General features: G+C 45.2%; 1 protein-coding gene across 2 annotated transcripts in view; it reads right to left on the bottom strand.

Moving 5' to 3' along the window:
* The window catches only part of SLC7A6 (solute carrier family 7 member 6), a 35,841-nt gene extending 12,389 nt beyond the window's left edge, over positions 1 to 23,452 (bottom strand). Inside the window, exons 1-3 of one of the 2 annotated variants that reach the window (XM_039222401.1) lie at positions 23,403 to 23,452; positions 10,586 to 11,141; positions 91 to 216 (exon numbers count right to left, since the gene is read on the bottom strand). In XM_039222401.1, the coding sequence (XP_039078332.1) occupies positions 91 to 216; positions 10,586 to 11,105 (646 nt within the window). In that variant the 5' untranslated portion in view covers positions 11,106 to 11,141; positions 23,403 to 23,452. Of the gene's footprint in view, positions 1 to 90; positions 217 to 10,585; positions 11,142 to 12,704; positions 12,929 to 23,402 lie in introns of those variants that run through there. The other variant, XM_039222394.1, reaches the window with a different exon arrangement.
* Positions 23,453 to 23,919: the final 467 nt, after the last annotated feature.

The raw sequence follows: 23,919 nt of genomic DNA, 5'->3' as shown, positions 1-23,919 counted from the left end.
GTTAAGCCAAGATTCCTCATGTCCTCCTCAGGAAACCCACGCAAATTCCCAGAGTCATTCACCCTCCTTCCCACCCCAGGCCCATCTTACCCTGGCACAGTTTAACAAGGCCCATGACAATGACGGCAATGAGCGCTAGGACTTTGGCATAAGTGAATGTGTCCTGCACACGTGTGCCCCATTTGACATAGGCACAGTTGACAAATGTCAGCAGACCTAGAAGGAAAAACAGAAAAATCACTGGCATGCTTGAGCTGAGGGCACAGATCTAACCTCTCCTTAGAGAGCATCACTTCTGCCCTGACTAAAACCAAAGGGGCCAATGATCTATTCAGAACCACAAGAACAGGCAAATAGAGGGCCATCCACCATCTGTCCATCCCTGTTGACAAGTTAAGATACGAAGGCACACATTAACACATATTCATGAATTCTTTTTTGAATCATTTTTTGGAAATTGCCCCCAGGCCCAGGAATAATGGACTTCACCCACTCTTCCCCATGCAGACTCCCAAGGTTCCAAACCACCCAAGGCACAAAACACTTCCATGGCTACATTAGAGAATGGGGACAAGAGCTGTCCATCAATAAATGAGGTGAATTTAATACAAGTGGCAGGTCACCTAGGAATTAGAGAGACAATGTTTTGCATGTAAGTATATATATTTAAAAGCCTGTATGTACCTGATAATTCCACGTGCATCCTCTCGATTAATTCTCACAACCCTAAAATATAGGTGTCCCTATCCCTATAGATAAGGCTAACTTTATCTATTCCTATTTTATAGAAGGCTACCGCCATTCCTAAGCTTACAAGGCCCCCTCCTCATTCACCCCCTCCATTTCTATGCAAACCTCCTGATTCTCAGTGAGGCCCATGGAGAACCGTTTGCCCAATTCTCTAGGCTCCTGTCTGCACTGCTGGCTTTAAGTTCCCACTTTTTTTGGACATCAGTAACATCTGGGCCCTGTGCTGAGTGTCCCAGAACCTTACCCTTGCGAAACAGGGACTCCTCTGACCCACCAGGAGGACACAAGAACAGAATACAAGAGGCTCCACCATGACACTGCTAACTACCGCCCTAAGCCTCCAAAAACAGAACTTTTATGTGAACCTCAGATATTATTACAAAATCATTTGGGTTCATCCCCCAGGTGGCCTCTACCTATTCCTACCCATTTTGCACTCTCTTCTTCACCTAGACTCTCTTCTTACTGGTGCCATATAAACATTTAAAAGAAAGTCCTTTCTTCCTCCTCCTGCCACAGCCGACAACTCCCACTTTCAAGGTCTAGCTCAGTCCCCACTTCCTCTGTAAAACCTCCCCCAAATATGCCAGCCAGCCCCTCACTGAGCTCTCTCCCTGAACCCTATGGCATTCCCATTTCATAGCACAGCTTAGTAACTCATGCTATGGTCATATGGACATCTATCTCAAGAAGGTCTCCCCCTTGGGCATGGGTGTGGTGCTTCCCCAAGGAGACCACAAACTATTAGGGGGAAACAAAAGCATATTGTTTTCTTAAGCTTATTGCTAAGCAAAGAGGGGAACTGATGAACTCTGGTTGGAATCAAGATGGTGATGACTTTTGGAGTGCCTGGATGGCTCAGTCAGTTGAGCATTCGATTCTTGATTTTGGCTCAGGTCATGGTCTTGCAGTTCGTCAGTTCAAGCCCCATGTCAGCCTCCCCACTGACAGTGTGGACCATACTTGAATTCTCTTTCTCTTCCCTCCCCCACTCACACATGTGCTCTCTCTCTCTCCCTCAAAATAAATAAACATTAAAAAAAAAAAGATGGTGATGACTTTCTTTTTTTTTTATTAAAAAAATTTTTTTAATGTTTTATTTATTTCTAGGAGAGAGAGAGACAGCGTGAGCAGGGGAAGGTCAGAGAGAGAGGGAGTCACAGAGTGAAACAGGCTCCAGGCTCTGAGCTGGCAGCCAGCACAGAGCCCGACGCGGGGCTCGAACCCACGAACCGCGAGATCATGACCTAAGCGAAAGTCGGACGCTTAACCGACTGAGCCACCCAGGCGCCCCGGTGATGACTTTCACTTAATCACCAATTCCCTGGAGTGAGGCAATTGTCAGAAAGTTGACATTTCTCTACACACATGTGAGAAGAGCCTAGAGTCTGTGGAAATAAACATGGTGGCTAAATAGCCTCCATAGCACTTAAAGAGCTTTCCCTCAGTACTCTAGCAAATGATACAGGTGCTCACTAGTTAGTCATATGGGGGATGGGGGGAGCTGATGGTCAAAGGGGAGGGAAGGCCAAAGGAATGCATGCTGCTGCAGGTCTTCCCAGGGACCTGCCCTGCTAATCAAAGTTCTCTGTGTGGGGTTAAGCCTAGATCAGCCAGCATAAGGATTACCTAGTTAATAGCCACCAGTAATCCACAGACCTCTATCCAATACAGTAAGCATATTTTGAGGTACCTGTCAGGCCCCTTCTTGGGAATTGCTCCCCCTCACCTATCAGAGCTGATCACTCAAACTGAGCCTATTCAATTGTCTTTCCCAGTAACACAGAGTGGGGTAGCGAGAAGGAATCTATCTAACAGTAGCATAGTTGGGAGACACAACAAGTCAAAGGTACATACAGGCCCTTGTAATAACAGAGGAGCAAAAACCACAAAAAAGAAGCGGAAGGAAGCAGGACTACGAAAAGCAGCAGAAGTGAGAGGGCGTGCAGCTTGTGAGAAAAACACTAACAGAGAAAGATGCAAAACTACACAGAAATACACAGAAGACATACTCCTCAGCCCCACTGACAGGCTCTCCCTTTCACTCCTGTTCCTTCTCCTTGCCTCCATCCTGCTACAGATTCCCCTCTGGCTTGATCCTCTCTGCACAGAAGTAAATATTGCACACAATGGCAATTCAGTGACCAATAAGTGAAAGGCAGCTCCTCAAGCCCTGAGAGCCCCTTCTGAATGACAGCTGGGAAGATATAAAAGAGCCTCGTCACAGTGGTTGCCTCTGGGGAAGGAGAATGAAGCTCTGGTGAGCGAGAGACACTTTTCCCATTGTATACTGCTTTATACTCTGATTTGTTTACCATGCACAAATGCTTCTTCCTTGGTAAAAAATTAAAATACTTACTCTAAAACAATGTGCAGCCAGGGAGCAAGGCCAGAAGTAGAATGAGGTGAGGAGGGTGCCTGGGGCACAAAATTCAAGGAGGTGCTCACTTTCAGGGCCACCTGGAGAACCTCAGAGTGAGTGCATCCTTTTTTTTTTTTTAAGTTTATGTATTTATTTTTGAAAGAGGGGGAAAGAGCATGAGCAGGGGAGGGGCAGAGAGAGAGAGAGAGAGAATCCTGAGCAGGCTCTGCATCATCAGCACGGAGCCCAATGTGGAGCTCAAACTCCCCAATTGCAAGATCATGACCCAAGCCGAAACCAAGAGTCGGACTCTTAACTGACAAAGCCACCCAGGTGCCCCCAGAGTGAGTGTATCCTTAAATGTTGGCCCCAGGAAACTTACTTGCTTCACCGTTCTCTCAGCCCTGCCAGAGAACAGGGAGCTTCAAGAACAGTCTACCATGTGGAAGCCAAGTCCCCTTAATGTTTTCTTGATTCTAATTAAGAAACATTTCACCATCTGATCTCCACCCCTCCACGCCTCCCCAAACTCCCATCCCCATCTAGCACCATAGATTCTGTCAGGGCTCAAGCACAAAGCTGGGCCTGGAGGCCAGGTGCTCAGATGCAGCTGCACAATTACAACACCTGACTAAGCCTTCCCTCTTCTCCGATCTCATTTCCTGGCTGGAAAGCCTACGCTGATAAGTGTGGGGTCCATGTGAGCGTGTTCAATCTCTAGGAGCTTGTAGCAGATCCATACCCAACCCCAAAGCAGAAACAAATCCCTAAAGTCTCTTTGTGGCAAAAACTGCTAGTTATCTCTTAATATCTGTTCTTCCATTTCTTCCTCAGTGATAGAAATTTTAGCGGGAGTCATGGCTGCCCAAAATAAGGCTGACATTTCCTGACCCCTCTCCGCAGGCAGGTATGGCCAAGTAACTAAGCTCTTGTCCCAAGGATGTAAGCAAACATTCAGATAACTAAGACCTCAGGAAGTCTCTTTGAAGGGCAGCACATGCCTTTCTTTGTTCTCCCTATCAGCAGACTTGACAGCTAGAGCCTGAGTTGCCACCTTGGAACACAAGCTGGATAGAAGTCACATGCTGAGGATAAAAGAGCAGGAAGGTGAGAAGGAAGGAACCTGGCCCCCTGAAAAATTATGAAGTCATCCTACCAGCCCCACATTGCTGTGAGAGGAATAAACTTCAATATATTTGAGCCATGCTGCTTTGGGTTTTCAGTTGTTTGAAACAGAAATTAATCCTGGATAATACATGTGCCCTACGACAGGATGTGGCTCTCATATTCTCTTTCTGATGAGAAGGTGATTTGGCAATCCGCAGCTATAGTCCCAGTTATGCTGATAGTCGCAGCTCCCCTCTCCCACAGCAACAGGGAGAGGAAGGAACGCTTCCAATTCCTCCCACAAACAAGCTGGGTGTTACGGAGGGGCACTCAAGGACAGAGGAGCACAATCCTCAACAACAGCAACAAGGCAGAAGAAGGAAAAAAGCAGGGGAGAGACCATCTACAGATATTTTAGGAGAACAATGTTCTACAACAGTCCAGGAGAAGTATACCCTTCCAAATGGAAATACTGAAATCTGGAGGATGCATATGAATATGTCAGGTATACGCCTTTTTGAGAAACCCCCTTGTTTGTTTATAGTTTGTTTATTCTGAGAAAGAATGTGTGTGTGTGCTCATGCACAAGCTGGAGGGAGCAAAGAGAGAGAGGGAGAGAGAGAGAATCCCAAGCAGGCTCCAGGCTGTAAGCAAAAGATCCCAACACAGGGCTCGAACTCATAAACCATGAGATCATGACCTGAGCCAAAATCAAGAGTCAGACATGGCCCTTCTACAATCAAATCAAGTACTCCTGGGCACCTGAGTTACCAAGAATACTGCTGGTCACCTGGCCAGAGAAAGGACCGATGGACTTCAAGAACTGTCATTTTCCTCTACAGTCTCATAAGCACCTCTCAGCATACTGAGTCCAGTTGGCAGCCTGAGGCCCCACCCACCACAGACAAGTCCAAGCTCCCAGCACAGATACGAGTAGAATGCACCTTTAGGACACAGTTTCTCAACCTCAGCACTACTGACATTTGGGGCGAGATAAGGCATAATTGTGCGAGGCTGTCTTGTACTTTATAAGATGCTTCTCTGGCTTCCACCCACTAGATGCCAGTAGCACCCCTTCCCAGCGGGGGTGACAACCAAAAATCTCTCCAGACTTTGCCAAATGCCTCCTGGGGGACAAACCCGCCTCCCGTTGAGAACCACTGGCCTAGGATAATAAGTAGCTAAGATAGCATGAAATTAAAAAAAAAAAAAAAAAAGAGTTGCTAGGATCTCTCTCTCTGCCAGTGTAACCTGGGAATAGGGTAGGGAGCTGCTGGAAAGCCAGGATCTGAAACAGTAACACCTTCAAGGGCCAAGTAGGTAATACAAGTAAGCAATGGTAAGAATGTGTGGGTATAAAACAAGAGGGAGTGGAGGGCTGTAGCGGACTAAAGATTGTGTGCTCCTTTAAAAGGGAGCAACCGGGGCGCCTGGGTGGCTTAGTCGGTTAAGCTTCCGACTTTCGCTTGGGTCATGATCTCGCGGTTCGTGAGTTCGAGCCCCGCGTCGGGCTCTGTGCTGACTGCCAGCTCGGAGCCTGGAGCCTATTTCAGAGTCTGTGTCTCCCTCTCTCTCTGACCCTCCCCTGTTCATGCTGTCTCTCTCTCTCCTAGAAATAAATAAAAAACATTTAAAAAATTAAAAAATAAAAAAATAAAAGGGAGCAACCACTACTCAAAGGCAGCTGATTGTGTCAGTAAGGAATGTGGGTCCAAGGCTGCCAGAACTTTTGAGTTTTCAACAGAAAGGTCCAGTCCTGATTTTCAAATATTGGCAATTCAAAATTGCTTACAACACTAGGCCAAACAAATATATCTGTGGGTCAAGTCTGACCCATAGGGCATGAGCTTACAGCTCTGACCTGGAGTGGTTAGATGGAGACTATCTGGGCCTTTTCTTTTAGAATGGAACTTTAATTGTCTAGCTTGGCATGGTTTTAATTTCTGTAGACGGTCTCCCAAACAACAACCTGGGCCCTTCTGATATCTCACTTTCAGACTAACTTAATTCTCCTACCTCACCTAAATTTCACCATGGTGGCAAGTGCAGACTTTTGGGGTTTTCACCCATAATTATGATCTAATTGGTTTCTTCCAAATTTTTGTCTCTTAAGACCATGCTGTTCTCACTGCCACCCCTGCCCAAAGAGACTCCCTTCAGCAAATTCCAGCTTTGTTAGATGATGCATCAGCCTGATTCTACACCCTAGGTTCCAAGAAGAGGAGCAAACTGAACTCCAAAGTCCTGTCAGGATGTGACATGGTTTTATGTCTTAGGCCCATCTCTGACAAGTTCCTGCCTACAGGCATGCATTGTGGAAAAGCCTGAGCTTCTAGGATAGGGGCTTGAAGGAATTCTGATCCTGAGTAATCTGGGTAAAAGTACACTTGAATAAAAGCAGCTACAGATGCCATGGATGTACTTCTAAGAGATGAGGTCTCTTCTCCAATCAAAAGAGCAGTTCTTGGGTTGGGGCTGGGCTTCCTAAGCACAAAAACATTGGGGAAAATCATAAAGTGAAAAAGATTTAGCAAATAAAAATCTTTTGTACATGAAAAATTATATATAGAGGTGTCCTTTGACTTAGTTATTCTTGGAATTCACCCTAAGGCCATCACAACACCAATGCACAGGCACTCTCAATTGGTTAGGAAAGAGCAGAAACTCACAAAACCTCCTAGAAGAAAATTGGGTAACACATGAAGAATCTTAAAACAGTTTATTTCTTTAGATAGACCCAAGTATTTCTCTTGTGTAATTCTACCCTAAAAAATGATGCAGAAACTCTGAAACTGTATATACAAAGATTCCCACAGCAGTATTATTTATAATGATATTACAGAACACTTACTATATGCCAGATACAGAGAAGTACTATACATGTATTGATTCATTTACTCCCCACAACCGTCTTTTCTGTAGGTACAATTGATATTTCCATTTTACAAATGCGAGGACCAAGGCAACAATTAACTAACTACTCCAGGGTTAACAGCTGGAAAAACAGCTGGTAAAGCTGGAATCAATCCCAGTCTGGCATGGGAGCCTATGATCTTAACCACTATATCACACTGCCAGGAAACTACTTATGGTTCCTAAACCATGTTTTTAAAAAATTTTTTAATGTTTTATTTATTTTTGAGAGAGAGACAGATATAGCGTGAGCAGGGGAGGGTCAGAGAGACAGGGAGACAACAGAATCTGAAACAGGCTCCAGGCTCTGAGCTAGCTGTCAGCACATAGCCCGACGCAGGGCTCAAACCCATGAACTGTGAGATCATGACCTGAGCCGAAGTCAGAGGCTTAACCGACTGAGCCACCAAGGAGCCCCTAAACCATGTTTTTAAAGAATATCTCATGAAAGGGACTAAATACTAAAAATTTTAAAGTATTATACAAATCACAAAGAGTATGATCTCAAGAGTACTTGTAAAAAATTAGATAAGCACAGAAAAAAAAAATAGTAGAAAGTATTTCACATAAATAGTAGCAATTGTTCTCTGGGAGTTAAAATTATAGGTGATTTTTCTTTGCATTTTCGAAGGGCTTATAACATCTACATATTACCTTTTAATAATAATAATAATAATAAAGACATACTACTTTTAAAATGTTTCTTTTGAAGAACATTTCACAAGACAAAAAAAAACATGGTATGCTAAATTTAAAATGCAGAATATAAAGTTATATGCAAGTATGATACCAATTCTATAAAAGAAAGAAAAGAGGGGCGCCTGGGTGGCTTAGTCGGTTAAGCGTCCGACTTTCGCTTAGGTCATGATCTCGCGGTTCGTGGGTTCGAGCCCCGCGTCTGGCTCTGTGCTGACTGCCAGCTCAGAGCCTGGAGCCTGTTTCAGTCTGTGACTCCCTCTCTCTCTGACCCTCCCCTGCTCACGCTGTCTCTCTCTCCTAGAAAAAAAAAAAAAATTAAAAAAAAAATTAAAAAAAAAAAAAAAAGAAAGAAAAGAGGACATGATTTAATTATTAAAAGTGCTCATCTTCTGGTGGTAGATTATGGGTGATTTGCAATTTTCTCTTTAATGAATACATTTTATTTTATTTTATTTTTTGATGTTTATTTATTTTGAGAGAGGGGGAGGTGCAGAGAGAGAGGGAGAGAGGATCCCAAGTGGGCTCCACGCTGTCAGTGCAAAGCCCAATGAGGGGCTCAATCTCACAAACTCATGAGATCATGACCTGAGACAAAATCAAGAGCCAGAGAGTTAACCAACTGAGCCACCTAGCCACCCTTAACACATTTTATTTATTTTTTTAAAAAATTAAAAAAAAATTTTTTTTAATGTTTTATTTATTTCTGAGAGAGAGAGAGAGAGACAGCATGAGCAGGGGAGGGTCAGAGATAGAGGGAGACACAGGATCTGAAACAGGCTTCAGGCTCTGAGCTAGCTGTCAGCACAGAGCCCAACGTGGGACTCGAACCCACAAAGTGTGAGATCATGACCTGAGCCGAAGTCGAACGCTTAACAGACTGAGCCACCCAGGCGCCCCCAAAATTTTTTTAATGTTTATTCACTTTTGAGAGACAGAGAGAGACAGAGCGTGAGTGGGGGCGGGGCAGAGAGAGGGAGACACAGAATCGAAAGCAGGCTTCCGTCTCTGAGCTGTTAGCACAGAGCCCGACGCGGAGCTCCAACTCACAGATTGCGAGGTCATGACCTGAGCCGAAGTCGGACGCTTAACCGACTGAGCCACCTGGTGCCCCCTAACACATTTTATAATCAGAAAATTCTTCGTCTTTTTTTTTTTTTTAAGTGTTTTATTTATTTCTAGGAGAGAGAGAGAGAGAGAGACAGCATGAGCAGGGGAGGGTCAGAGAAAGAGGGAGTCACAGACTGAAACAGGCTCCAGGCTCTGAGCTGGCAGTCAGCACAGAGCCCGACGCGGGGCTCGAACCCACAAACCGCGAGATCATGACCTAAGCGAAAGTCGGACGCTTAACCGACTAAGCCACCCAGGCGCCCCTCTTCGTCTTTTTTTAATGTTTATTTTTGAGAGAGACTGTGAGCAGGGACGGGGCACAGAGAGGGTAGGAGGGAGAGAGGACCTGAAGCAGGCTCTCTCGGCCTGATGCCTGATGTGAGATCATGACCTGACCTGAAGTCAGATGCTTAACTGACTGAGCCATCCAGGTGCCCCAGAAAATTATTCTTTTTCTAGACAACACAGTCCGGCAGAGTTCCTCTGGCCAGATCCTACCAGACATACAATATAGCTGACTACCCACTCTCCCTCTTCCTGGGGCTCTATGTGGAGTGGTTCCCTTTAACATTTGTCTCTAACAAATTCCTTAAAGTCAGGAGGCACAGTGTACAGTACGATCCTTTATTGCTAACTCCAAGGTACTCTCGGTCTATTTTTAACACTGTGGATAAACTACACATACTGCCAAAGCTTTTGCAAGCAGAGATATGGAAAGGACAGAGTATAATTAAGTGCTTCTGGCAGCACAGTGCCTAAGGAACACAGGGAATTCTGGGCTACTTCTCAGTTAAAACACTAGCTCTACAAGACTGCGTAAATTCACAGCAATCTTCTTTCCTTTTCAGTGACTTCACAGAGAATCCCTCTTTACCACCTCGTGAGAGAAAAAGGAAAATAAAGAGGGATCAACTGGGATCTCTCAAGTTCTGTACTCAGAAACCCAAATATGGGATAGAAGCCACTTTCCTGTCACTGGCCACAAGCAGAGCTTGTTTACAAAGTCAGTGTAAAGAAATCTGAAACACCAATGGGAAAAGCCATTTTGGTGTGGTGCCTGCTGCTTAGAATGGGCTGCAAAGAGTGGAAGTGGCAGGGAGCAGTGGTCCTGTAGGCCTGACGGATAACACCTTGGGACCCCCGCCCCCTCCCCCAATATAGAGAAGCTCTTTTCTCAGCATCTAAACTGGTTTGCTTTCTTTTCTTTTTTTAACTGGATTAAGATAAAAAGCTGGGAAGCAACATAATTTGTTTCTGAAAAGCAAAATAAGGTCCTCAGCACTGAGGGATTTTTCTGGGTTAAGCCACAAGTAGTGCTATTGACTCCAATCAAAACATCTGACAAGACAAAAATAAGACATGCACCAACCTGTCACAAAGACTATGGCACAGAACTCTGTAACAGTCAAGAGTCAAAGGAATGTGAGGCACCAAAAGCCACAAACAGACTCAAATTTCTCTCATCTTGGTCCCTTACCCTTACTTATCTCTCAGGGTTAAAGGCTTTGGTGAATTATTTCTTCAAAAGGTAAGATGCGTCTCTTCCTCCCAAAAAGCAAAATATGCTGTTCAAATATGAAGTACCATTAATATTATTAAAGGAACCCACATCCTCAAACACACTCTCCCACTAAACCCCAGACTTACATATGCAAGCAGCAGCGAGGAGACGGCAGGCCAGGTACGGGGGATCACAGGTGGGGAACGAGGGCTGGATGATGTAGTTGGCGAAGGTGATGGCAATGATGGCCTGACTGGTGGGCTCAACAATTAGCAAGGAGGCCCACAGGCGGATGAAGGCAATGAAGCTCCCAAAAGCTTCTAGAATATAAGCATAGCTGGCCCCAGACTTGGTGATGGTAGTCCCCAGCTCCGCATAGCAAAGGGCTCCAACAACAGAGAAAAGCCCACCAATGGCCCATATGACTAGTGACAACCCATAGGAGGCAGTGTATACCAGCACACCCTTGGGTGAGACAAAGATTCCTGAGCCAATCATGTTGCCCACCACCAGGCTGACCCCGTTTAACAAAGAGATCTCCTTTTTCAGCTGCATAGTTTCTGCAGTCTGTTGAGGTTGCATGCTGACATCTTTCTCCCTGGGCTGGCTGGCCTCAGGAATGAGACGGTAGGTTGGCGTGGGGCTCTCCAGCTCCCTGGCTTCCATGGCAAATGTCTCCTTCACACGTGTGTTTCCTGTGGCCTGGCAAAGAAAAAAAGTGTGTTAGTCTAGGGCAGGAGCTGATGAGTCTCTGGGTTAGAGACCTACAAAGCCAACTTCTTATGTAGGAATGACATGCCTCGCATACAGATCTAAATACAATGAGCTTGTATCAGTTTCCACCACAGGACACAGGGAAATAAATGGAGGTAGGCAGACATCTAGTGCTCCCAAGAAAGATAACCATGATAGGGTCCAGCCGATGGCAACTTCCAACAAGAGGTACCTGGCCTAACACCCAGGCATTAGGTTGCCATTAGGTTTAGCCATAACACGGATTCTCCCTGAGGTGTAGGTTTTAGTCTGGTCAGTTTACGAGACCAGGCTCTAACCCCTGAGCTACGGAGCCCAGGCTGGTCAGTTTAAAACCTACACACCAGGGAGTCGGTTAAGCGTCCAACTCTTGATTTTGGCTCAGGTCATGATCCACAGCTTGTCAGTTCAAGCCCCACACTGGGCTCTCAAACTCTACACTAACAGTGCAGAGCCTGCCTGGGATTCTCTCTCTTTCTCTCTCAAAATAAATAAATAAATTTAAAAAATAAAAACAAATAACAACAACAACAACCACCTGCAAACATGCCCTGCAGACACCAGACTCCCAGTACCAAGTTCACAGTCCTAGCCAGCCTAATCGGTCTCTCACTGCCCACACCCACTCACCTCCATCCAAACATAAACAGAACTTCCAGCCACATGCAGAGAAGTCTGTAGCTACTCTCAGCCCAGCAAAAAAATATGAAAGAATATGAGAGGGCGGTGGGAAGGACTAGGAAGATGTTAAGACCAGGGCCATTACAAAGACTAGACCAAGGGGACAATCTTCACGAAAATACACGCCTGTGTGTTGTAAGTCCACAACTTCCTTACTTCCCTCATTGCTGCTTGCCCATTCGACACAGCTCTTCTTCCAAAGTGCCCAGAAAAAAAGAGGTAACAAGACCAGATGGAGAAAGAACATACAGAGAACACCCTAACCTGGGGCTCAACTGCTATCAGTTAATTTGTTTTCCTTTTTACCATGGGCCTCACTACCATGTGGGGTTGCAAAGAGAGTCTCCGAAAATAGGACCCAGGAATTTGGGCACCCCGTCAGAGCTCCATGGCTTTTCTTACCCACAGAACTGACACTAGGAAGCCTCCTGTAGGGAGGTGGCACTCACAGACACTACTACTACTTTTGGTTTAGAGTTGGGCCAGTCCAGAAACCTCAAGGAGGTTAGATTTCACACCAATCTTCATATGAAGAACGCAGAATCTGTCAGAGGAAGACAAGAACCTTCCTGATCTTGCACTTAGTATGGCCTTCTCCCTCCTGCAATTCCTGTGGGATTGAGGGAATCACGAATTTAGATCACCTATTTATTCCTACCTCATGTTCTGGAAAAAGGAATCCTGTAAGCCATTTGATTCCCACCCAGGAGTCAGTCTTTTAAGGTCAGTCTTTTAAGGTCATAATTTTCCAGGGGTAAGAAAGAGATCAGTACATCATCTTCCCAGAAGCCTCTCATCTACTCAACAAAGATGAAGATGCCAGAACCTTACCTCATGGAGCTCAGAGTAAGGGAACCACAGCCACTCAAGAGTAAGTAGTTCTCAGGAAAAACTCCAGTCTCCACAGCTCCATCCAAAACTCCTGCCTTACCCGTTCCAGTCCCCTTCCAGAGTCTGGATTGGAGACCAAGTGATAAAGCTCCTCTGGGGCACTATCAAGACTTCTCTCACTCCCAGAGCGGAGGCAGCCTACCTCTGCTTAGATAAGAACTGGCTTTAAGGCAGCACCTTGCTTCCTTTCACTCCTGGCACCAGGCCAGGCAGGCTTCCCCATGCAGGCACAGACACGTGGCAACATACTTGTTCTCACGTGTCTATCAGGTGAGCCAAAGCAACTATGAACATAAACTTGGAAATAGCAGAGGAGCCTATATTCTCACATAAGTCAGGTGCAGAGAGATCTAGATTGCCTTTTTCCACCCAACTCAACCCAGAGGCAAGCAGAGAAATCTGGTCCCTGGTCCCAGTGACCATTCCAGCATCTCTCCTATTTCATCAGACCCTAGCTAGCCGGGGACAAGAGGCTGCTCTCACATATACTTTTTTGAACTTCAGATGTATGGTTTTCTACACGTCAAGCAATTTTGCAACACTTAACTCAATCCTGGACCTACCTGGAGATCTCACAGGTTAAGAGCTCAGTCCCACAAAACTTCCCCTCTTCCGGTGCCAAATGCAGGTCTGGGTTGTTACCAGGACTTCCAACTGCCTGGCTATAAACTGGAGGGTCCCTCTGCCCCCTCCTCGGGTTCAATTAATTTGCTCGCATGGCTCACAGAAAAGAGTTTACTTGCTAGATTACCAGTTTATTATAAAAGGATATAATTCAGGGGGGCATCTGAATGGCTGTCGGTTAAGCAGCTAAGCGGCTCGACTTCAGCTCAGGTCATGACCTCACAGCTTGTGAGTCCCAACCCTGCATAGGGCTCTAGGGCTCTCTGCTGACATTTCAGAGCCTGGAGCCTGCTTCAGATTCTGCATCTCCCTCTCTCTCTGCTCCTTCCCCACTCATGTTCTCTCTCTCCCCCTCAAAAATAAACTTAAATTTAAAAAAAAAAAAAAAGGAAGAAGAAAAGGATATAACTCAGGAACAGCCAGATGGAAAAGATGCTTAGGGTAAGGTACATGGGAAGGGGTGTGGACTCTCCATGCTCTCTCTGGGCCAGCCACTCACCCCACACCTCTACCTGTTCACCAGCCAGGAAGCTCTCCAAACACTCTCCTGTTGGTATTTTTATGGAGGCTTCATTACAAAGGCATAACTGATAAAATCACTGGTCATTAGAGATTGGCTCAATCTCCAGCCCCTCGCCCCTCCCCAGAGGTCAGACTACACCGAAGGTACCAATCTCCTAATCACAGGGCTGGCTCCTCTAGCAACAAACCTCCATCCTTAGGAGACCAAGATGTTTTCCAAAAATCACTTCATTAACATAAACTCAGAGGTATGGGTGAAAGGGGATTGTATAAATAACAAAAGACATCTATTCCACTTTTATTGCCCTTGAGCTAATTCAGGAATTGAGAACAAACACAAGTAGCATAACAAAAAATGCCCCGATGGCTCTTATATAGGAAATTATAGGAACTGTGTCTAGAAACAGTGGATGAAGACCAAATACATTTTTAATCACATTATCATAGAGAAAGAAAAAGAGAGGTACACTCGTTTCACTGGAAAATAAAATTAGTATAAAATGGAATTACCTTGACTTCCAACTTCCATTTATGAGGTAGAAAGCTGGGGAAAGCATCACTCCCCCTCCAATGACAAGAAAAAGCCAAACAATCTACATAACTGATATGGTTTGGAGTGCTGGGGTTTGGAGCTGAGGGCTAAGAAAGAATTCTTGAGATGTCTTCTGTACAAATAGGTAGTTTCATTAAAGTACAGGGACAGGACCTTTGGACAGAAAGAGTCACACGGGGCTTGTAAGGAGGAATGGATCTTATACTTGGGAAGGTAAAGTTTCCGGGAAGTTTCCAGACTTTCACATGCTAAAGACATACAGGATCTTGAGGGCCTAGCTATTGTGTTTTTCCCTCTAGCAAAGTATTAACATTCAGACAGTCAGGAGTTCCTGAAAGAATGTCATACTCAGCCTATCTCAAGTATCAGCCAATGGGCAGTGGGTTATATATTTAATTTTATCTACAGTTCCTTGGCTTTGTTTCCCACATCAAAAACTGTGACTTGTCTTAAAGACACCAGAGAGCTGAGGTTACAGGGCAACCAAGCAGACTGAAATTTAAGGAAAAACAGGCATATCCATGGAGAGATGTAAGCTCTGGCTCATCTCTGCATCTGTATGAGGGGACCAATATACAGGCACGTAAGAAGAATTCAGGTACAATTTTTAATGAATTATTAAAGGTCTTGGGGCACCTGGGTGGCTCAGTCGGTTAAGCGTCTGACTTCGGTTCAGGTCATGATCTCACGGTTCATGGGTTCGAGCCCCGTGTCGGGATCTGTGCTGACAGCTCAGATTCTGGAGCCTGTTTCAGATTCTGTGTCTCCCTCTCTCTTTGACCCTCCACTGTTCATGCTGTCTCTCTCTCTCTCTCTCTCAGAAATAAATAAAACATTTTAAAAATTTAAAAAAAAATAAAGGTCTATCATGGATTAGGGGCGCCTGGGTGGCTCAGTCAGTTTAAGTGTCCGACTCTGGATTTTGGCTCAGGTCATGATCTCACAGTTTGGGAATTCAAGCCCTACCTGTACTGACAGTGCTGAGCCTGCTTGGGATTCTCTCTCTCCCTCTCTCTTTCTCTGTCCCTTTACCTCTCTCTCTCTCTCTCTCTCCCTCTGTCTCAAAATAAATAAGTAAAACTTAAAAAAAAAACAATAATAATGGTCTAGTGTGTGTTAGTTAGCAACTAACTAACTAACAGACACTCAGAGGTTTTTTTCTCCACAGATCTCAGTGGATTGGATGCTCATAAAAAATACTAGGCAGGAGGCCTGAGAGAGCCCCTCTGTAGCGCTAGTCTGGAGAAGGGAAGCAATCGCTATTCCAGGAAAATACAAAGGTCCACCTGGTGCCCTCTCTAAAGAATAAAAATCTTTCACTGCTGGGGAAAGGGTGGCAAAGCTCTGCCACTCCCAAAGTAGCTGGGGCAGAGTTGAAAGGAAAATAAAACAACCCTTTATTACTGGGGGTAAGGCAGGAAATTCTGATGCAGACCATTAAAGGTATCCTACCTTTGGGGCAAGAGCAAGATCACCAGAAAGATCCACACCCCCCTCCCCTCTGCCTGCCACTCAGGTCCAGAAAAACAGGGCGTGCCTAAGACTGAGGCTGAACCAAGACAACGGAGATCCCTACTCCCCACCACCAGGTATGCAAGCACCCAGCAACAATAACAAAAAGACCAAAAGCTGAGGGGGAAACATAAACATTGAAGAAAACCCCTCCCTCCAGCAAACCAATCCTAAACCCAAGGAAACACCAGAGGAATTTAAAGCCATGTGTGCACCTAAGGTAACCACCACCACAACAAAACCCAAACCCAACTCAGGGCTAATGGAGGGAAGGGGGTAGGAGATGGGCTAGATGGATGATGGGTATTAGGAGGGCACTTGTTACGATGAGCACTAGGTGTTGCATATAAGTGATGAATCACTGAATTCTACTCCTGAAAAATAAATAAAAGAGAGCTAAATTAGAAAAATAAATAAATAAACAACTGTTTATTGGGGCCCCTGGAAGACTCAGTCTTTGAAGCATCTAACTCTTGATTTCAGCTCTAGTCATATATCAGTCGTGAGACTGAGCCCCTTGTCAGGCTCGGTGCAGGGCATGGGGCCTGCTTAAGATTCTCTCTCTCCCTTGGGGCACATAGGTGTGCAGTCGGTTAAACATCCAACTTCCTCTGACTTTTGATCTTGGCTGGGGTCATGATCTCAACAGTTTGTGATCTGGAGTCCCACCTAGGTCTCTGCCCCTCCCCTGCTTGTATGCGCTTGTAAGTGTGTACTCTCTTTTTCTCTCTCTCAAAAAAAAAAAAAAATGGGGCACCTGGGTGGCTCAGTCTATTAACGTCCAGCTTCGGCTCAGGTCATGATCTCATGGTTCGTGGGTTTGAGCCCCATGTCAGGCTCTTTGCTGGCAGCTAGCTCAGAGCCTGGAGCCTGCTTGGGATTCTGTGTCTCCCTCTCTCTTTGACCCTCCCCTGCTCATGCTGTCTCTCTCTCTCTCAGAAATAAATAAAAAAAAAATAAACTTAAAATAAAAGATTCTCTTTCCCTCTCCCTCTGCCCCTCCCCTGCTCGTGTGCACACACACTCTCCCTCTCTCTCGAAACATAAATAAAATATAAAATAACTATGATTAATACATTAAATGCTCTAATGGAAAAGTTGGACAGCATGCAGAAACAAGTGAAATTTCAGCAGAGAGATGAAAACCATAAGAGCAGGGGAGGGGCAGAGACCTAGGAAATGATCTAGGAAAATGGGAAAATAAAAGAAAAAAACAGAACAGAGCCCCCAAGGATAGTATCAAAATGGTCTCTGGTAAATATAAAAAAACACTTTTTGAAAAAAAAAAACGATTGGGGGGGAGCTATTTTTTAATTGCTGTAGTATATAATTGCCTCAAGTAAAATTTCATTAGCAGTGAATTGTGGATTTACAGCAAAGATGAAAGTAAAATGTATGACAATGACAGCACAAGACAGAAGGAAGAAGTGGGAATTATATTGTTATAAAGTTCTCATATGTGAAACAATGTAACATTACTTTAAAAAAACTAAACTAAACTAAAGGGGCACCCAGGTGGCTCAGTTTGGTAAACATCTGACTCAGAATTCCAGCTCAGGTCATAATCTCACCGTTCATGAGTTCGAAGCCTGTTTTAGGCTTTGCTTTGACAGCACCAGAACCTGCTTGAGATTCTCTCTCTCCTCTCTCTCTACTCCTCCCCCACATGTGTTCTCTCTTTCAAAAAAGGTAAATATTTTTAAAAAACTAAACTAAAAAGATTAAAAGAAGGAGTATAAGTAACAAGCCAACAGTGAAAATAAAACATAAAAATATGCAAACCAAAAGTAAGTGAAATAGGTCAGAGAAAAATAAATGTCATATGATTATACTTATGTTAAAAACATAACAAAAAACAAGAAAGAAAGGGACTCATAACTACAGAAATCAAACTGGTGGTTGCCAGAGGGGAAGGGAAGTGAGGGGATAAGCAAAGCAAGTGAAGGGTATTAAGACTACAAACTTCCAGGGGGATCTGGGGACTTAGTCAGTTAAGCGCCCAACTCTTGATTTCAGCTCAGGTCATGATTTCACAAGATCTGCACTGACAGTGTGGAGCCTGCTTGGGATATTCGCTCTCTCCCTCTCTCTCTGTCCTTCTCCGACTCGCTTGCACACACACGCTCGCCCTCTCTCTCAAAATAAATAAACTTAAAAATAATAAAATAAATAAGACACAGAGATGAAGAGTACAGCATAGAGAATACGGTTAATAATACTGTAATAACAGTGTATGGTGACAAACGGTAACTACACTTATCATGCTGAGCATGTATGGATTTGTGGAATCCCTATGTTGTGCATCTGAAACTAACATAACATTGCATATCAACTATACTTAAATAATAAACATCTTTTAAAAAGCAGAAAAAAGGACATATGGAATAGAAAACAGAAGACAATTAGCAAAGATGGAAGGTTTTAATCCAACCATCTCAATAATAACATGAAATGTAAATGATCTAAACATACCAATTAAAAAACAAACACTGAAAGATTAGATGAAAATACAAAACCCAACAGGTAGTCTACAAGAAACCTTCTTTTAATATAAAGACATAAATAAATTATGGGTAAAACGAAAGGAAAAAATAAGCCAAGCAAACAATCAATCAAAAGAAAGATAGAGTAGCTTTATTACCATTATATAAAATAAACTTCAGAATAAGAAATACTGCTAGGGATAAAGAAGTCAATTCATCAAGAAGACAATTCTAAATGTATATTTCCTCCAAAAACAATGTTTCAAAATACATAAAGCAATATATACTAAAAAGAGAAATACACAAATCTGCAATTATAGTTGGACTTCAAAACACCTCTCTCAGTCATCACAGGGCTGGCTGACTCAGTCAGTAGAGCATGCGACTCTTAATCTCAGGGTCATGAGTTCAAGTCCCACACTGCGTGTGGAGCCTACTTTAAAAAAATTAGCAAGATCTAGAAGACCTGAAAATGGAATGTCCCAACAACATAGCTCTTTTCTAAGTAATTACGTGAATTCTAAGAAAAACAAACAAAAACTGGCAACTGAAATAGTATTTACCTCCATCCAGGAGAAGGGGGTCAGAATAGGGGTAGGAGACAGTCTTCTAGCAGGAAAAACACTACTTTGGCTCCTCAAGTTTCACCAGAGAATATCAACCCTACTATCTACTCTGTTGGTATCAGAGCACAGTTAGAAATCCTCCCTCAGGTGCTGCCTGAGGCCTTTAAGACCAATTCCAACCTCCTTATCAGGTCCTTATCACTACACCCCCCCACCCCCACCCCTACCTCCAACCCCAGCGTCCACCCAAGGTCCTATCCCAAGGTCCTATCGCACTAAATTACTTGCAGTTTCCAGAACCTGGAATCGTCCAGAGTTTCAGACCATCAGACAAACACACTTTTGTTCATACTGAGCCCTCCGCTTCCAACACCCTCTCTCACCTTTTCCCAAGCATCCTGGCTGCCATCCTTCTCCACGTATCTACTTGTGCCTATGCGGTTTCTAGTACATACTTCTGCCTCAGCAGCCATCTTATTCTATTGCATTTACTTATGTGAGTTCCTTGTCTGTTTTAACAGCTCCCAATACAAGGCCTAGCACAGGCTTGGTACTCAATCCGTGATCACTGAATAAAAATATACACCTGAGTGGCTCAGTCGGTTAAGCGTCTGACTCTTGATTTCAGCTCAAGTCATGGTCTCGCAGTTTGTGAGTTTGAGCCCCACATCAGGCTCTGCACTGACAGCCAGGAGCCTGCTGGGGATTCTCTGTCTCCCTCTCTCTCTCTACCCCTCCCCCGCTAACTCTCTATCTCTTCCCAGCAAAAAATAAAAATAAATACCTAGGACAGAAAATAGCTAGCAGAGAAAATACACAACAAACCCTACTAAAAGTCTGACACCTGGAGCCACCTACTCCCTGCTTGCCAGAACAACGAACAAAAAAAGGCTGAACTAAATGAAGTGCTCACGCAGAGAATTCAGTCTGAGATAGTGGTTCTTATTTTGTCAAAGTACTTGTTCTGTAGGTACCAGAGGATGAAGGAGAAAAAACGAATAAAAAACAACTATGACTACAATAATGGTTTTGAATTCAAGTGCATTTAATTCGTTGCCACAGTATCTACATACGTTCTCAAAAGGGCAGTCCGTATCTGCGGGAGAGCCTATCCCCACAGAAACGGGATAAGAATCAAGGAGCTCATAACTAAGCCACTATCTCCAGCTAAGTGGCCTGGTATTTGGGGGAAAGAGTGTGCAACAAAATCTTACCAGATCACCCTCTCTGAACTGGCTATCTTCTGTCTTCAGTTTTTATCCAACTGATATGAGAAATCAGTTTGTGAAGATCACAGACAATATCGGATTCTCAGTCTCTCTCACACAGTCTCTAAACTCACTACCTCAGACAATTTCCATTAAACCATTCCGTGTACTCTGTATGTTCCTGTTTTGAAAAACTAGTCTTAAACCCTGCCTGTAAGGGCACAATGCAGTTTTCTAGCAGGCTTTCATCCTATTTTACCAGCTCCTCTAAGCAGATAATAAAGGAATTCATCAGACCACTAAAACTGCTTCATGAAAATTTAACCATGAAACTATCACATGCAATTTCAGGGGGAAAAAAAGAATCTTTCAAAGTTCAATTACAAAGAATACTTTACAAGCTGGATTTAAAATCTCTTTTATAATTGATGACTATGGGGGAAAATGCTGCTGAGAAAAGTATCAAAATCTTAACTTGGTGAAAATATAAAGGACTGTCTTTTCTACATGTCTCTGAGTTTTATATATTTTCCACAATTAGTATTCATTAATTTTCTTATTGCTTAACTATATATATACATATATATATACACACACACATGCCTATAAAATAAAAAAGTGATGCGATTATATATTTATCTTTTTACCTAAGAAAACAGGAAACTCAAGATCACATTCAGTTCCCAATCACAATGAATAGATACCCTCACTTTCAACAGTACATGATATCTATTCTTTTCCATGACTTTGGTTTTCAATTCCTCTTTAACAACCTCATTGCAGGTATCTTTACTTATAAACCACCACAATTACTCTTTAGAAAAAGATATAATTTGGGGCGCCTGGGTGGCTCAGTCAGTTGAGCGTCTGACTTTGGCTCAGGTCACGATCTCATGGTTTGTGGGTTCAAGCCCCGCATCAGGCTCTGTGCTGACAGCCAGCTCAGGGTCTGGAGCCTGTTTCAGGTTCTGTGTCTGCCTCTCTCTCTGACTCTTCCCTGCTCACACTGCCTCTCTCTCTCGCTCAGAAATAAATAAAACATTAAAAAAAGATATAATTTAATATATATACAATTAATATAATATAGTGTTATATAATTTTTAATTATATACGAGCCATTGTCATTACTAGTATCCTGTTCATGCCGTGCAAAAATAACTGAAATTCTTCACAAATCTTAAAGATCCAAGAAAGTTAACAGAGATCAGAGTAACGATATTCACCTATGGGGAAATAAACAAACATTACACTCCCATAAGCTGCCTCATTCTGAAGGGTCAGGTATGGAGAAGCAAATGAAGTCTCCACATCAAGGCCTAATTCCACTTGTCTGTCTTGGTCATTTAACCTCCGCAACAAAGAGTAGGAGGCAGCTTATCAAAAAATAAACCTAATAAGCAGCTGGATATCTCCCTTTGTAAAACTTATGTTTTATATGCCTGGCAGGGGCAGCATTCCATGCCTGAGAAGTTCCATCACACTCACAGTGGAGTGTAACTGAAGCAACCAGCCCACACATGGGTCAGAGAACTAGCCCCGTGGTCTCAAATCATGCGTAACCAGACTGCTGCTGCTCCCCAAGTCCCGGGTCCTGTGAGCACTGTTTGCGTCACTTTTGTAGAAACGTACCCACATCCCGGAGACTACAGCAGGAAGCACACGAGACAGAGGTCAGGAAATTTCCTGTACCAAGAAGTGCCAATGAGATAAGTCACCCAACTGGTATTTATTTCTGGTCTGCAATAAAAATATGTCCGCAGCCAGAGAGAGAAGGAAGATAGGGAAAAAACGGGGTTTGTGGTTTTCCACATACTCGTCAGGGGAGGGAAATCAAATACAAGAACTCGAATGACAGTCTGAGACCAAAGTTGGGAAGCTAAAGCCATGAGCGCACAATGGCACCTTAGCAAAGTAGGAGGCCTGGACAGCTTCCTCCTAAGGCCTTCACAGCACGCAAAGAGGGACGAAAATGAGCTCAGGAAGCTCTCACACGCTTTCAAAAGTCTGCTCCCACCAGATCTTCAAATCAGGGAGCAGATCTCAGCGAAGCACCAGATGGCTGAGCATTCTGCTAACACGATGCTAGATTCGCTGGCGGTGCTTTTTCCCCCATCAAGGGCAGAGATTGAATTCTTTTGAACTGTGTCACCAAGCCCATAGCCCGGTGCACACAAGAGGTACTCAAAAACATCTGTTAAATATTGATTCCTATTTATACCGACCATTACACAACGTGGTACCCACACTGTTTGCTTAGCGCTTAGTGAAGAATTCTCAGAATGTTTTACAAAGATCTCCTTCCATTTACAACATGAGATGATCAAACAAGGTGACAGGCCATGAGGCAGAAGGAGGAGCCATCATAGCAGGAGCACCGGTTCCCTAGCCCGGGAGCCCCCGGCCCTAGACAATCTCGCAGCATCCCAAGCTCTGACCCTGCAGGACATCCGCAGTCTTGCACGCGGTCTTTCTCACTTTCAGAGTTTCTCCCGGCACAGGCTCGCTTTCTTCCCGTCACGCTCACCCTGGAGCACCTCTCACCGTCTCACACAGTGCCACACTCAGGGCCTCTATCGCCAGGGTCTCTCGCACACTCCTGGAGACACCCTCACACGCAAGCTCTCACACGCAAGCTCTCACACGCTCAGAGAAATCACCCCCAGGCTGTGGGTTTCGCACGCACAGTCTCCTACTAGTCTAGGGGGTCTGCATGTGTCTCACGTGCACGCACAGTCTCCTTCACACCAAGGTCTCTCCCATGCTGTCAGCATCATCTCACACCCTCTCGGCGTCACTCCGTGTGCAAGATCACTCCGGGTCTTTCTTGCACACTCACAGTCACCCTCAGACTCGGGGGGGGGTCGCTCACACACCCACACTCACACACACAGTCTTTCTGACACGCTCAGCTTTACACTCAGGGTCCTCCACACTCCTGGAGCCACCCTCAGGCTCGCGGTCCCTCTCACACGCACAGCGTCACCCTTTGGCACGCTCTCACCGCAGCGACTCTCACGTGCCGCCAGCCCGCCCCGCGCCGGGGTTGGCGGGCCCGAATCCCGCACGCGGCGGCGGCGGCGGCGGCGGCGCGGAGAGTTCGGCCTTCAGGACGCGGCCCCCCGCCCGACCCCGGCCCCGCTTCCCCCGCGCGCCCGCCCGCGGCCCGTTACCTCGCGGCAGCCAAGCGCCGACAGGATGCTCAGTAGCTCGACCGCCACGGCCGCCGGGGCCGCTGAGGCCCCGCCCCCGCCACGTCACGCGCCGCCGGATCGCGACAGCGCGCGCCGCGTCGGGACAGGACGCCTGGTTCCGCGCGGAGTCGGCGGTGGCTGAGCTTCTGGGCCCCGGGGCGGGGGTGTTCGCGGCGGCCTCAGGGATCAGCCAGCCCTGCTCGGGTGTGCAGTGCCGGCGTCCGCATGTATTTGGCTGCCAGTCCCCAGGCAGGCCGTGACCTAGGCCCAGCCACCCTCGCTCTAAATGGCCCTGGAACCCGGCTGTTGGCCATACAGCTTACACAAGGAGCTCTTGACAGGCTCCATACCCCGTTCTCAGCCAACCGCTCCTCTATGCACCCTAGGAAGACACAGACCCAGGACATTTCCTCCCACACTCAGAGCTCTGCCCAGCTGGCGCCATTGAGGCCTCCACAGACACAAGGACACTGCGGGGCTTCTGTAGCCAACACCC

Source organism: Hyaena hyaena, unplaced genomic scaffold (assembly GCF_003009895.1).
Source record: "Hyaena hyaena isolate Hyena2069 unplaced genomic scaffold, ASM300989v1 scaffold_18, whole genome shotgun sequence".
Lineage (NCBI taxonomy): Eukaryota > Metazoa > Chordata > Mammalia > Carnivora > Hyaenidae > Hyaena > Hyaena hyaena.
This window is presented reverse-complemented; position numbering and strand designations above follow the sequence as displayed.